Source organism: Tachypleus tridentatus, chromosome 13, assembly GCF_004210375.1.
Source record: "Tachypleus tridentatus isolate NWPU-2018 chromosome 13, ASM421037v1, whole genome shotgun sequence".
In the NCBI taxonomy this organism is placed as follows: Eukaryota; Metazoa; Arthropoda; class Merostomata; order Xiphosura; family Limulidae; genus Tachypleus; species Tachypleus tridentatus.
Window position 1 is genome coordinate 118,018,870 of NC_134837.1, and position 15,335 is coordinate 118,034,204.

Here is a 15,335-nt window from a genome sequence, read left to right on the forward strand (position 1 = left end):
TTTAATTACACGACTGGCTTATGGATTATGAAAAAATAACCCTAATACCAATAAGTGGAGTAAATTACTGTATGTTTCACGCCTTTCCCATGTCTTTAGAATATTTTATCTATCTAACTCTGTTGCATTTGTAACGTAAGCCTTACTTACAGTCAAGTAAACCTTTTTACGAAATTAAAATCGTCAAAACGAATTCTTAAGCGAATTCTCTTTATAGGGTGCCACCTGTTAGTAGGAAACTCTAACAACATTATTGTAATTTTTTTTTCATTTATCAGTCTAAGCGTAGATACCGGTTATGTCGTAGGTCAAGCATAACCAAGTGTACAGGTTTACGAACATACGGAAAACGTCAAGATTTAGTATGAGGTTGATTAAAATTTGACTGTCAAAATATTTTTCTTTAACAGATTAAGTTAGAATAAAGTCTTGGAACGAGATCTCCAAGTCGAATAGCTAGGGTTAATTAACCTCGAAGTTGATTAAAATGACCTTAAGTGTTCAAACGAGTTTTTTTTTTTTTTTGGTTTTCATTATTCATCTATCACATATTTTACATATTCCTTTCTTTCCTCTTTAGAAATGAACAAAAATTAATAAACTGAAATATAATAAAATGTTTTTATTTTATGAAGTTACTTTGGACGCTAGGTGGCAGCAAAGTATAGGCATAAAATAGTTTGTTTGTTTTTGGAATTTCGCGCAACGCTGCAGGAGGGCTATCTGCGCTAGGCGCCCCTAATTTAGCAGTGTAAGACTAGAGAGGAAGCAGCTAGTCATCACCACCAACTGCCAACTCTTGAGCTACTCTTTTATCAACGAATAGTGGGATTGACTATCACATTATAACCCCCCCATGGCTGTAAGGACGAGCATGTTTGGTGCTGCGGGCATTTGAACCCGCGACCCTCAGATTACTAGTCGAAGGCCTTAACCCACCTTGCCTAGCATACAATAAGGCTAATACTTATGATAAAATTCTCCTATACCCCTCTGATATAGCGGTAAGTCTACGGAGTTACAACGCTAAAATCAGGGGTTTGATTCTGCTTCATAAATTCCGCAGATAGTCTGATGTGGCTTTGCTATAAGAAAACACACACCAAATTCTCCTAGATGGTACTCGTAAATTTTAACTCTAAATTATTTTTCTCAAATACTTTATAATAATTTAGAGGGTCGCGGATTCGAATCCCCTTCGCACCAAACATGCTCGCCCTTTCAGCCGGAGGGCGTTATAATGTTCGATCAATCCCATTATTCTTGGTAACAAAATAGCCCAAGAGTTGGAGGTGGATGGTGATGACTAGCTGCCTTCCCTTTAGTCTTACACTGCTAAATTAGGGACGGCTAGCGAATATAGTCCTCGAGTAACTTTGTGCGAAATTAAAAACAAACAAACAAACAAACTTGATTTTATTTCTTATGAGTGGATTATTAAGTTTTCATTTATTAACCACACTGAACGTATGTTTATACAGATTTTGAAGAATATTTATAGTTGATGTTGCAAATTTATGCTTTTAAATTATTCCACAGACTCTTTTCAGGATATAAAAAAATAATGAAAAAACGGAATTCCGAGCATTAGAATTTCTGATATAGACTTAAACTTTTATTTTTTTTTAAAGTTAATTTCTATAATTTTCACTGCTACGAATTACTAAATTCGTATTTTCAGTTTAAATTCATTCACTTTATATTACGACTTTCTTTATTAATTTTGTTTAGTTAATTAATTAAGTAAATAAGTTACGAATAGTTTTGTAACACGTGTAAAACTATCTTTAACAGTTTGACAGTTGCGATTATCTTGTTTGTCGGAGTTTGTTGTTTGTAACATCAGTGCAGGGGCACAAAAGTCACATATGCGACAGAAATATTTTTTCTTTAAATCTACATGTGGTCCCTAGTGACTCAGCGGCAAGGCTGAAGAGTTATAACGCTAAAAACCGGGTTTCGATATCCCTAGTGAACATCATAGATAGCCCATTGTGCAACTTTGTGCTTAATAATACAAAAATCTGAATATAATTAAACGTCTGGATACAAAGTTTTATTACAAAATTATGATGTCGAAAATAAAGTACATACATCTAGTAAACTTTTTAGTTTTTTAAAAGTGTGTATTATGTATAAAACAGTGCATTTAACTTACCAGTAGGAAACAAACATAACTGTTGCTTAGTATAAAACAGTACATTTAACTTACCAGTACAAACATAACTGTTGCTTAGTATAAAACAGTACATTTAAATTACCAGTAGGAAACAAACATAACTGTTGCTTAGTATAAAACAGTACATTTAAATTACCAGTAGGAAACAAACATAACTGTTGCTTAGTATAAAACAGTACATTTAACTTACCAGTAGGAAACAAACATAACTGTTGCTTAGTATAAAACAGTACATTTAAATTACCAGTAGGAAACAAACATAACTGTTGCTTAGTATAAAACAGTACATTTAAATTACCAGTAGAAAACAAACATGACTACTGCTTAGCAAAGAATTTTCGGTAAATGGATTCGAATTTGCAACCTGCAGAATGCAAGTCGAGGGCCTTTACCACAATCAGACCATGTTAACTCAGTTCATCTTGAAGTTTGCCACCACTAAACCATATCTGGCCAATTCGTCTGAACATTTACTATCACCAGACCATATCAGACCAATTCGTCTGAACCTTTATCACCACCAGATGATGTCTCTCCAATTCGTCTACACTTTTATCATCACCAGACCATGTCTGGCCATTTCATCTTGCCTCTTATAAGGTTTTGGATGGCCATTTTCATTATCGTAATATCAGTTTATTAGTATCATATCACTCGAAATATTCTGTTGCAGTAGTTAAGTAGAATCGAAACCTGTAATTAGCAGAATCAAAATACGTCACCAAAAATGTTCGCCCCTTTCTGCATTGAGGCGGTATAATACGACGGCCAATCTCACTTTCTGTTAATACATAGTAGCCCAAGGTTTGTAGGTGGGTGTTATCGTCCGGTTGCCTTCTCTGTAGTCAGCTGTTCAAAATTAGAGATACTAGTAGAAATTCTCTACAAACACTAAAAAAACAACTTAACAAACAAACCTTACTTGTAGAAACTACTACAACACTAAATTGCTGCTGTAGTAGTTGTTATTGTTGTCACATTAAAGTGGTTGTATACAGATAATCAGTTTAGACATCAATTAAAAACTAGGCATGATAATGGATAATTAACAAGAGAAGTAGGACTTTAACCAAATGTAATATGATTAACTCAGAATGTGTAAAAATATGCTATCTACACTAGACCATAGCAGTGGTTTATTATTACTATTACTATAAATTACTGTGCTATTGAAGAGACGACTCCTCTCAGAAATTGAATAATAATTATTCATGCTTCTTTATACAACACTAAACATAATTCTATTTCATTTGCCTTATACTCTGAATACTGTTATAAAGAACACAAGATGGTAAAAGCTTGGTGTATTTATTTACCTTGGTTTTTATCTCTCTGTACTTCCAGAAAAAAAAAAAAAGTCTCCTGGATTTACAGTTTAACATCTACACCACACACGAGATATAAAATAGTGACCTGTAGAGGGCAATAGCAGCAATTGTGAATGTTCGTTAAATAGCGACTTAGACATAAATAATAAACAGGGAAATTCAGCTCTCTATCTAAAGTGTTCGTTGCTTGAATTTTACTGTTTAAACAAGGAATAAAATTAGTTTTCAGGCACAAATGCCAGTAATATTAAAGGTAATATGTTTACACAAACCTACATAATGAGCCATTTGTATTGTGCTCACCTAAACCAGATAGAAGGGACTTCAATAAATCTATCAGAAGGAAAAACTGAAAAAAATCTTCCAACTGAGTGAGATAGTTTCATGAAGAGGGCAGTGAAAATATATATATTTTTTTACCTTTTATTTCTAATAAAATAAACTTTGTTTATTCCTTTGGAACTAGCAACGTTTGATAAGAAACAAATTATTGACTGATTACTACCAAAAACTTCACCAATAAAGTAACACCAGAGTGAAACTTAGAGGGCAAAAGAATTAAAATAACTTTGGGTTAATAAATATACTGCTCAACTTCATGTCCATATTTGCATACAGCTTAAGAGTAAAGAGTTTCAAAAATGAGCCGTGACTCAGTGTCACAACGTATTTTATCTATCATAAATACTGATCTAATTTAAGTATATTTAATTTGGTGTCACAACGTATTTTATGTATTATAAATACTGATGTAATCTAAGTATATTTAATTTGATGTCACAACGTATTTTATCTATCATAAATACTGATCTAATCTAAGTATATTTAAATTGGTGTCACAACGTATTTTATCTTTTTTAAATACTGATGTAATCTTAGTATATTTAATTTGGTGTCACAACGTATTTTATCTATCATAAATACTGATGTAATCTAAGTATATTTAAATTGGTGTCACAACGTATTTTATCTATCATAAATACTGATGTAATCTAAGTATATTTAAATTGGTGTCACAACGTATTTTATCTATTATAAATACTGATGTAATCTAAGTATATTTAATTTCGTGTCACAACGTATTTTATCTATCATAAATTAAGTATATTTGAAAATCAGTAACTGCAAGATGTAAGGCTGATAATTTTTGCACCTCAGATGTTAGCACGGGTTCTGTATATCATCCGACACCCCATTAGATCAAAGCCATTAAGTTTGCTGCCCGGCATGGCCAGGTAGTTAGGGCGCTAGACTCGTAATCTGAGAGTCGCGGATTCTAATTCCCATGACACCAAACATGATCACTCTGTCAGCCATGGAGGCGTCATACCTTTACGGTCAATTCCGCTATTCGTTTGTAAAAGAGTAACTCCGGACTAGCTGCTTTTCCGCTAGTCTTACACTGCTAAATTAGGGATGTCTAACGCAGATAGCCTTCGTGTAACTTCGCGCAAAGTTCAAAACAAATAAACAATTACGTTTGTTTAATACTGCTACAACTACAGCATAGTAGTAGCCGACATGAAAGTTAGGGATGGAGGAAGAAGTCTTTTGCACCTTACTCTCCTGGGTATCAAAAGTCCAACACATCCAAGTACCAACAAAGAAGAAGCGAAGCATTATATACTCCCATCTGGTGTTTAATTTATAAACTACAATTTGTTTTGTACGCCTTTTAAAATGTAAGTGATTACATGAATTCTTATGTGTTCTTGATCGTTTAATAAATAGCATTATACCTAAATAAAGTAAGCTAACATTATTGCATAATAAGCTAGTTAATATAGTTTTAAACCTATAATATAATATTAAACAATTAATTAATACACAAAAAATGTATTTGTTTCGCTTGTAATTAAGCACAAAGCTGCACAAAGGGCTGTCTGTTCCCTGTTCACAACGGGTTAATTAGCGTTATAAGGTAGCAGATACACCACTGTGCCACCTGGTGATAAGGAATTTGTTTCGTAATAAACATTAGAAGATTTCAAAGACAGAGCAGTTAGAAGAAGTTAGATCCTAAAATGATATTTAAAAAGGTATAAAAAATGACAGAAAACTCAATAAATGCAGGAAGTAAAAAAACCTTTAGAGTTCGAATATTTTAAATGCGGAAAATGTATGTGAAACACTGTCTTTAAATTACTGTCAGAAAATGAACACAACTAGATCCTAGTTGATGTATTGATCTAACACCAAAATAATGTACGTATATACACAAAGTTACCATTTGTAATGCCAACCTTGCCCCTAGGCGATACGAAATAAAATATTCGTTAATGCAGCATGCCAGTTGATGGTCTAGGTTCATTTTGCCTCCCGCTAGTACAGCGGTAAGTCTACAGATTTACAACGCTAAAATCAGGGATTCGATTTCCCTCGGTGGGCTCGGTAGATAGCCCGATGTGGCTTTGGTAAAAGAAACACACACACACAGGTCCATTTTATGTTTCTGTAAATCATGTAGCTCTTTGTGTTTCGTGTTGAACATGGCTTTAAGTAGTTTTTTCTGTAAATTGTGGATAATGTTTGTGCATTGATTAAAATAATTGATAGTTTTACCTTTACAAAGTTAGGGTTAGTTGTTCCTTTCTACATTGTTGAATGAAATAGATGTCATTTCTTCTGTTGACAGTTTTTTGGTTTAAGTTTCTTAGTTTCTTTACGATCATATGAGCGTGTACTGTTAATAGTTGTGTACTGTATGTTAATTCAGACATAATGGTTACATAGATATGTACAAATACATAAAGAAAACACACAAATACTTGCACTTCTCGACAATCGCCGTGATGACGAGAAAACCCACTTGTAGAGAAAATTATATATTTAAAAACGGCTGGTATGTATAGAGAAAACACTATTAGAGGAGCAAACAACGTTTAGACCTTCTTCGGTCATCGTCAAGTTCACACAGAAAGAAAGAGTTACTGACCGGTAGCTGACCACATGTTTGAAGGCGGTTGTGTAATTGAGTGTAGGAATGTAGAGGGCGTGCTTAGATGTTTGATTATATTTATTAATATAGGTATAAAGGTGTTCCTTTGTATTGGTTTATTTTGGGCTTGAGTTGTTATATAAGTAAGGCTTAATTTTGCGTTTGTTTCTTTATTTAGTATTTAGGTGTTTTCTACGGTCATGTTGTGTTTATTTGATTTGCAGTATTCGGAAACGTGTGAAGGTGACTTTTTCTGTTTTTTGAATCTGGTTTCCATTTTTCTACTTGTTTCTCCAATATAGAAATCGTGGCAGTTATCACATTGTATCTTATATATAACGTTGGTGTGGTGTTTGTCAGTGTAATTTTTTAGATAGTATATACCTCAATTTTTTGCCTGGTTTTTGAATAAATTTATTATTAACTGGAATGTCATATTTTGTTGCTTGTCTTTGCCAAATGTTGGTTATTTTTCTGCTTATGTTAGGAATATATGGTATGCAGCAGCATATGGTTTCGTAATTTTTTAATTCGTGGGATATATTTACTTTTGTTAGTTGATTTTGCTTTTTGTCCAGGTGTGTGCGTATAATGTTTTCTACAGTTTGTGGAGGAAACTTATTGATGTTGATGAATTATTGTCTTATTTTGTCTAATTTGACGATAATTTTATCTGGTTAACATAGTTTTACAGCTGTGTTTATTTGGTTTCTTAGTATATTTAGTTTTTGTTTTGTTTCATGTGCTGAGTCCCAAGGAATGTATAATCCAGTGTGGGTGATTTTTGGTGGATTCCTGTTTTAAATTGTGTTTCGGTTCTTGTAATTTTGAGGTTAAGAAATGATATTTGATTGCTTTCTTCCTGTTCACATATGAAGTTAATGTTGGGATGTATAGAGTTAATGTGATTGAAAACATTAAGTGTGTGTTATGTAGATGTGAATACCGTAATCGTGTCATCTACATCTCTGTACCAATATAGTGGTGGATGTAATGCTGTGTTAACTGCTTGTGTCATAAAAATATTGGCCAGAACTGGTGATAATGGATTGTGCATGCTTAGGCCATTTGTGTGTATATAGTTGTGGTTCTTGAACAAAAAGTTTGTCTTCATCGTGGTGAATTCTATAAGGGTTGCTAGGAATGTCTATTGATGGGTTAGGGTCCCGGATATAGAGTTCCAAGGCTATCTTGCAAGCTTAAGTGATTGGGACTTCTGTGAAGAGGGATATGACATTGAAACTGGCCATTAAGGCTTTATGATTAAGTTGATTAAGGTTAGATTTGAAATTAAAGGAGTCTTTGATGAATGAGCTGGCTGATGTTACATATTTAGAGAATGCCCATGCTATCAATTTACCAAGATTGTAATTAAACGATTCATATGTGGACATTATTGGTCGTAGTGGACAATCTAGTTTATGAGGTTTGGGGATGCCGTATATTTGTGGTGTGCGTGAGTCGGTCTTGCATAGGTAGGAATAGTGTTTTTGGTTGGTTAGTTGATTTAGTGTTTCATGACACAAAGCAGCTTGGCTATCTGCGCCAAACGTCCGATAAAAAGGTAAAAGGAAATTCAGTAAAATTCATAAAAGGAAATTAAGGTAAAATAAAGTTGAAAAATAAATATATATTTATATATGTTTATATCTAGTCTACAACGTCAAGAGAAAAACTACAGTAATTCAAGTTGTAAAGGACTTTCTGTAGCGTGACTGTAATAATCATAACTTACCAGGAAGAATAACAGGTAAGTACAGAAATCACCGTTAGTCACCTGAAGTTGGCCTTCCAGTCCTGGTTTCGAATTACTTAATGTTACGGTCAGTTTCTAATTTCAAACTAGATGAACTGTGATTTTTAAAAGGGAGCCACATTAAAAAGATGTCTAATGTATAAATTAAAAAACTTAAATGACATTAAAAAGATTAATGGCCTTTAAAAAACTAAAAACATTACTAAGGTGGACAGTGTCACCATCACCAATAACACTGTCTAACGTTATGGACAAACCTTGGGACAGAATAGGCTTAAAATGGTGCTATCGTTATGAATTATAACGACGACAAGAAAGTAAAATGTGGCTTATTGTGATCTCAGTGTTACACAAACTACACACTGGTGCATCAGTTCCAGATAAAAGAAAACGATGAGTTAAAAAACTGTAACCAATGAGTAGTCTAGTTTGAACAACTTCCTCTTTCCGATCCTTACGGGAACAAAAAAGCCAAAGTCCAATATAGAGTTTTATTTAGAAAAGCTTGTTTTCGCGTTGCTCACTCCAAGTCGACTGCCAGCTGGCACGGAACGGAGCCTTGAATACAGGACCATAGTCCATGTATGGGACAGGTACAGCAGTGATAGTGCCAGAGCAGATAGGCTTAGCTGCAGTATCGGCGAGCTCGTTACCGCGAATACCAACGTGACCCGGTATCCAGAAAAACTGGACAGAAGTAGATGATAGAGATAAATGGGGCAGTCGGTTTTGAATATCGTCGAGAATAGGGTGTGAACCAACGTGAAGCGATTCCAGGGCCAGTAGAGAACTAAGCGAATCAGTTTGAATACTAAGTTGAGTACTGCTTAGCTTCTATGTGATCTAGAGCAAGAGAAATAGCAAAAAGTTCAGCAGTGAACATATAAGCTGTAGAAGGGATTCTGCGCGCAACCACCGAACCAAAACAAACCATGGCAGAGCCCACACAGTCACCTGATTTCGAACCATCTGTATAAGTAGGAATGGAAGGATGGTTCGAAAGATGTTCAGCAAATAGCAGACAGTATTTCAAATAAGGAGTATCTGCTTTTCTCAGATGGCTTAAATACAGATCGCAATTGGGGACTGCAAGAAGCCATGGTGGGATGGGCTGACCAGTGGATACAACAATGTTATCCAAGGACAAACCCAATTCATCTGCGCCTGGATTCGAATTCCAAAAGGAGCAATGGCAGACCATCTGGTCTGAAAAAGCATGGCTCATCGAGGAAGGACAACACAACCCCAGGTGGGATGTTTTGGTAAAGAACGAAGTTTCGAAGCATACAGTAAAGACAGTTGCAAACGGCGAAGGTGCAAAGAAGATTCATGTGACTCTACATATAAGCTCTGAACTGGGGAAGTGCAGAAAGCCCCAGTGCAGAGCCGAAGTCCTTGATGATGAATAGGATCCAGCATATTTAAGGCCAATGGTCTGGCAGAGCCATAGACCAGTGATCCATAGTCGAATTTCAATCGAATAAGAGTACGATATATCTTTAGCATAGAACGTCGATCCGCTCCCCAAGTGGTGGTAGAGAGGTCACGGAGGATATTCAGTGCTCTTGTACATTTGACCCGTAGCTGCTTGATGTGTGGTATAAAGGTTAGCTTACGATCAAAGATAAGTCCCAAGAACTTAGTCTCACAGACCACAGGCAGCACAACTTCGCCGTTACGGAGTTCAGGATCTGGGTGAATACCCCGTTGGTGGTAAAAGTGCATCCAAACGGTTTTAAAGAGAAGTTAAAGCTGTTTGCTGTGGTCCACTTCAGTAAACAACTGAGGACATTCTGTAGCTGCCGCTCAATATACCTCATGTTCGACGACTGACATGAGATGTGAAAGTTGTCGACATAGAGCCCGTTTGCAACAGTGAGAGGGAGTTGGTCAGTGATGGTATTAATTTTTGTACTGAAAAGTGTGACACTCAGAACACAGCCCTGAGAAGTATTTTTGAAATTGTTTGTTTGTTTTTCATTTTTAGTAGTATTTTGTTTAGTTGCGTTTCGTGTGTCTTCGTCGGATTTGTGTGTATTGGTTTAAATTTGTAAGGTTGTTTTCTAATTTTCTGTTTTCTCAAATTATGTTGATGGTTTTGTGAGAACATTCTTTGAAAAAATCGTTTAAGATGTTTTTAGGTGTTTCCGGAAAATATAAATTTTTAATTTTTCCTGGAATGTTTGGCTATTGGATGTCAATAGAATTGTCGAAGTTGTTTTCTTTCTGTTTTTTTGTTTTCTGTGGAAAGTATCACAAGTCTCCTGGCTAGATCTTCTAAACATCCTTTAGTTTCTAAGGTTGGAATGTACCTAGGTGCTATTGTGAAGTTGTGTCCTTTGTTAAGTAAATGTATCTCGTCTGTGTTTAATTGTCGGTCGGGTCTGTTAATTATGAGGTTAGTCAACGGTTTGTCATGTTGGTGTCTTTTCTGTTGTTTGTATCTTAGTTTCTCTAGTTTTTTGTTGTGACAAATCTTTTTGTCCCTGTCGTTTTTAGTGTTGATTTGGTTTATGTTTCGTTCTATAAGTCCGTAAATCTCTGGTTTAATGCAGCATGCTAGTTGATGGTCTAGGTTCGTTTTATCTTTCTGTAAGTCATGCAGTTCTTTGTATTTCGTGTTCAACATGGCTTTAAGTAGTTTTTTCTGTAAATTTTGGATAATGTTTGTGCATTGATTAAAATATTTTGATAGTTTTACCTTTACAAAGTTAGGTCGTCACATATATGTAACAAATCAATGGTCTAAATTAAACAATCGTCTATACACGTAGAGTAAAACAGTGGTTTTAATTATAAATACGAGGGCTGTTCAAAAAATAGGCGAACTGTTTGAATTGCGCGGCTCCAGTTAGTTCCAGGGGAATCCGCTTGGTGTCGCTAGGTTCGCACAAATCAGCTGATTACGACGCCATTTCCCGATGCAGATATCTTCATTTGTGTATTAGCTACGCGGTTTTAAGTGAAGTGCGATTTTTTCGTTTGGCGGATTTCAGAATGAATGACCTGAAGGAGCAACGACTTGTTGTGAAATTTTGTGTTAAACTTGGAAAATCTGCGACTGAAACTTTTGCTATGCTTAACACGGCTTACGGTGATGTTGCTATGAAGCGTACGGCATGTTTCAAGTGGCATGAACGTTTTAAAGATGGTCGACAGTCCATTGAAGATGGACGTCCTTCCACGTCAACTGACGACCCACACGTCGACAAAATCAACACCCTGGTGCGGGCAAATCGACGTCTGACTGTCAGAGAGCTTGCTGAAGAGTGTGGGATATCAGTTGGATCTTGTTACGAGATTTTGACCGAAAAATTGAAGATGCACCGCGTTGCTGCGAAATTCAGCCCTCAGAACTCGTGAGTTTTTGGCCAAATCTCGATCACTGTTCTCCCCCCTCCCTACTCACCTGACCTTGCTTCTTGCGATTTTTTCTTGTTCCCCAAACTCAAAAGACCCTTGAAAGGAAGAAGATTTGAGACGACTCCCGAGATTAAGGCAAATGCGACGAAGGAGCTGGAGGACATTACAAAAGAAGAGTACCAGGACTGTTTCAACAAGTGGAAACACCGTTGGGATAAGTGTGTGCGTTGGGGAGGAGAGTGCTTTGAAGGGGTCCCAGACCTGTAACTTCTAAATAAAATACATTTTGTTTTATGACGTCAGTCCGCGTATTTTTTGAACAGACCTCGTAGGTCATCACAAATATATAGCAAATCAGAGGTCTAAATTAAACAATTATCATCTACAAACATCTATGAACTCTGACCTGTATAAAAAGACTCAAACTACTAATTCCAACTTTTTTTACATGTTAATGTGTTGTGGTCGCATGAACAGTTTTCATCTTAATTGCTGTATATATAACCCGCACAGGAGCCCAAAATATACATTTTGGGGTTGTTGACTTTTGAGTGTAAAATCTTTACTAATAAAATCCAAACTTCAAAAAATTAAAAGAGGGGTTTGGACATATCAGACCAAGTTATAACAAAACCAAGTTTCAATTACACTTGCCAAAAAATAAAGGAATAAGAAGAAACAATATATATATAAAATATATATACCTACAGGATTTTAATATTAAAACGATCTTTTTTTTATTTAGAAAACTATTGTGTAAAAATATATACTAAATAAAGGTGTGCATTAAACGGAAATCGACTGGAAAGCTGTAAGAAAGAGATTTTAATAATACATATAAGGATTGAAATGAATATATTGAGACAAAGGTTTAAATTACACAGTTGCCATTTAAATCTATAAACAACTCGAGTTTTACATCATAAAATCTACAAACAGTTAAGGGTTTAAACGACATGTTTGTTGTCTAAAGAATGATGTAGAGCAAGGGTAGAGGTTTCTGAAATATTGTCACAGAGCTACAGTACATTTGGTTTGTTTTCAATTTTGAGCAAATTTTCTTTTACTAATCTAAGAAAGTGTTTATTATAATTGTGTTATTATATGTTGCGGTAAAAGGAATCTAAGAAAGGGTTTGTTATAATTGTGTTATATATTGCTGTATAAGAACATAAGAAAGAAAGAAATTATTATTATTTTATATTGGTTTATAATAATCCAAGAAACAGTTTCTTAAAATTCTGTAGTGATGTAGAAGAGTGTAGGAAAGAATTTCTTATTTATAAATTCATTTTTAAATTGTCGTACGATAATGTACTAGTCTACTTAATACTGTTATAGAAGAATGTATTGCAAAGAAAATATTTCTTGTAATTACGTTAGTTTCTATTAAGTAGAATCAATGTAGAAAGAATTTTTTTATAAATTAATTATTTTTAATGTAAACAATATCTCTGTAGCTTTTGTTTTATAATATAATTTTCATGGTACCATCATAATTTTTAAACATTTGTTTTATTGCTATCTGTAGACAATATCTCTGTTGGTTATCCTTTTGTTTTTATATAGGCTATTTAAACTAAGCCTTTGTTACTTTATCTCTTGTTAATATGCACACTTATCTGTTTTTATAATTTATATTAACTAATTCCATGTTTCATTCTCTATTTTCAGACCACACCTTTATAAGTAATAATTGTTTATAAACATAAATAATACAGTTTATTATATTTTTGTTACGTGAATCCGTGTGTTTGTATAGCTTGCGTAAGGGACAATGCTATAATTAAAGCGTTTATTCTACTCTAGCTCGTCCCGGCATGACCAGGTGGTTAAGGTACTCGACTCGTATTCCGAGGGTCGCGGGTTCGAATCCACGTGATACCAAACATGCTCGCCCTTTTAGCCGTGGGGATGTTATAATGTACGACCAATCCCACTTTTCGTTGGTAAAAGAGTAGCCCAAGAGTTTGCGGTGGGTGATGATGATTAGCTGCTTTCCCTCTGATCTTACACTGCTAAATTAGGTACGGCTAGTGCGGATAGCCCTTGTGTAGCTTTGCGCGAAATTCAAAAAACAAACAAACAAACATGAACCCTAACATCTAATTTAGCGTTTTCTTGTTGCTAAACTTTCACTAAAGTTTTTTTTTATTAATCAAAAATGATTAATAAAGATTTTCTATCTGAATTTCACCAAAAGCAAGTTGGAAATTATTCACAAATAATAACATAAATTACTAAGTCTTACAAATCTGAAGCATTGATAACTGGATTTGTTTGGGTAGTGATGACTAGTTGCCTTCCCTCTAGTCTTACACTGTTAAATAAGGGACGGTTAGTGCAGACAGCCCTCGTGTAACTTTATGCGAAATTAAAAACAAAATTAAATGTATTTTAAAATTTAGAGAATATTTTTTCGAGCAACAGAAATACAAAAGTCTTATCACAGAAATAAATATTACTATAAACTACATTTTCAATGTTCAGATGTTGATGTTTTTTTGCTAGATGGCGTTGTTAACTATCATGATATGACCGAAACATTGAAATACGCTGAATACCGTTTATCATGATCTCGTATATTATCAGAATTACTAAATTTTGATCAGACATATAAAAAAAAAACTTGTAGAAAAAAAACATGATTTATTGTAATCATCGCTTCATTTTTTGTTTCTGCTTTTAATTAGTTTAACCATTTAACGGTAAAGTGAACTGAGGTAGGTTTACCATAAAATAAGGCGTAGCTAAGTTATCAAGCGTTTTCTTTTCGTATTTACAATACAGTTGTTTCTGTTCTTTCGTAAAACAGTGTTCCACAGATTTAAATTTTGTTAACACTCTTTAATACACGCATAATAAACTTAGAGAAAATGTTGCCAGTTTATATCGACATGAAAAGTTACCAAAAATTAGCCAATGAAATTCAAAAATTTTCAAGCTCTTTTGTGTAAAATGTTTTAAAAATATCGAGCCAACAATGATAGAAAAACAGAATGAAAACCTAAACTATAAGAGAAACCGCAGTGGAAAAGACCACCAGGTGAAATCATTAAAACTTTGGTTTACTAATGTTCGTGACACGAAAGAAAGAAGAAGAAACAGTTATTAAAGTGGAAGTGGTTTAATCTTTGGAAAAATGGTCTGTCCAAATACACTGGTGGGGAGTGAAAGGATGCTGCTTTCACACCAGCAAAAACTTAAAGACAAATGGCCTAAAGTTATCACAAAATATTCACCTGATAATGTTTATAGTGCAGATGAAACTGGGCTTTATTATCATGCCTTGCCTAAACATACTTATTTGTTTAAAAATAAAATTGAAAAGCTACAAAGCTTTGATAAAAACAGTAGACAGTCAACTTCAAATTATATTTTCTAATTACTGTTTTGAAATATGTCAATAAACAAAAAACTCCAGATTTCACTATTATATATCAATAAACATTACAGTAACAGCTATTTTTTTATTTTCTCGTTTAACATTATCAATCGATTATTGTTACAATGCAACTGTGTCCTGAAGTGTTCACAATAAGTAGTGAACAGCACAAATGTAGTAAGATCTGATAAGATTTTACTAAGTATAATAAATATAATGTAACTTGGTGATTTCTGTTGTCCAGTCAAACTACAATTTCCATTACTTAAAAAAGTAGTAGTTCCAACTTAGGTTTAGGAAATGAATCATCAAGTGACAGCCAGAAACTAATCACTAATCTCAGAACAATTCTGATACCCTATATATTGAACCTGACTGTTTACTTC

The 15,335-nt window shown here is 34.3% G+C and overlaps 1 protein-coding gene across 4 annotated transcripts in view; it reads right to left on the minus strand.

The window, feature by feature from the left end:
- Positions 1-15,335, minus strand: part of LOC143238386 (putative enoyl-CoA hydratase) — a 55,156-nt gene that overhangs the window by 17,384 nt on the left and 22,437 nt on the right. For 2 of the 4 annotated variants that reach the window (XR_013020557.1, XM_076478550.1), the window contains exon 8: positions 2,335-3,028. The exons of 1 other annotated variant lie outside the window; for it this stretch is intronic. Coding sequence is in view for 2 of the 3 variants with exons in the window: in XM_076478550.1 (XP_076334665.1) it covers positions 2,964-3,028 (65 nt within the window). In the remaining variant the exon portion in view is untranslated. Of the gene's footprint in view, positions 1-2,334; positions 3,029-3,533; positions 3,593-15,335 lie in introns of those variants that run through there. One more of the 4 variants, XM_076478551.1, reaches the window with a different exon arrangement.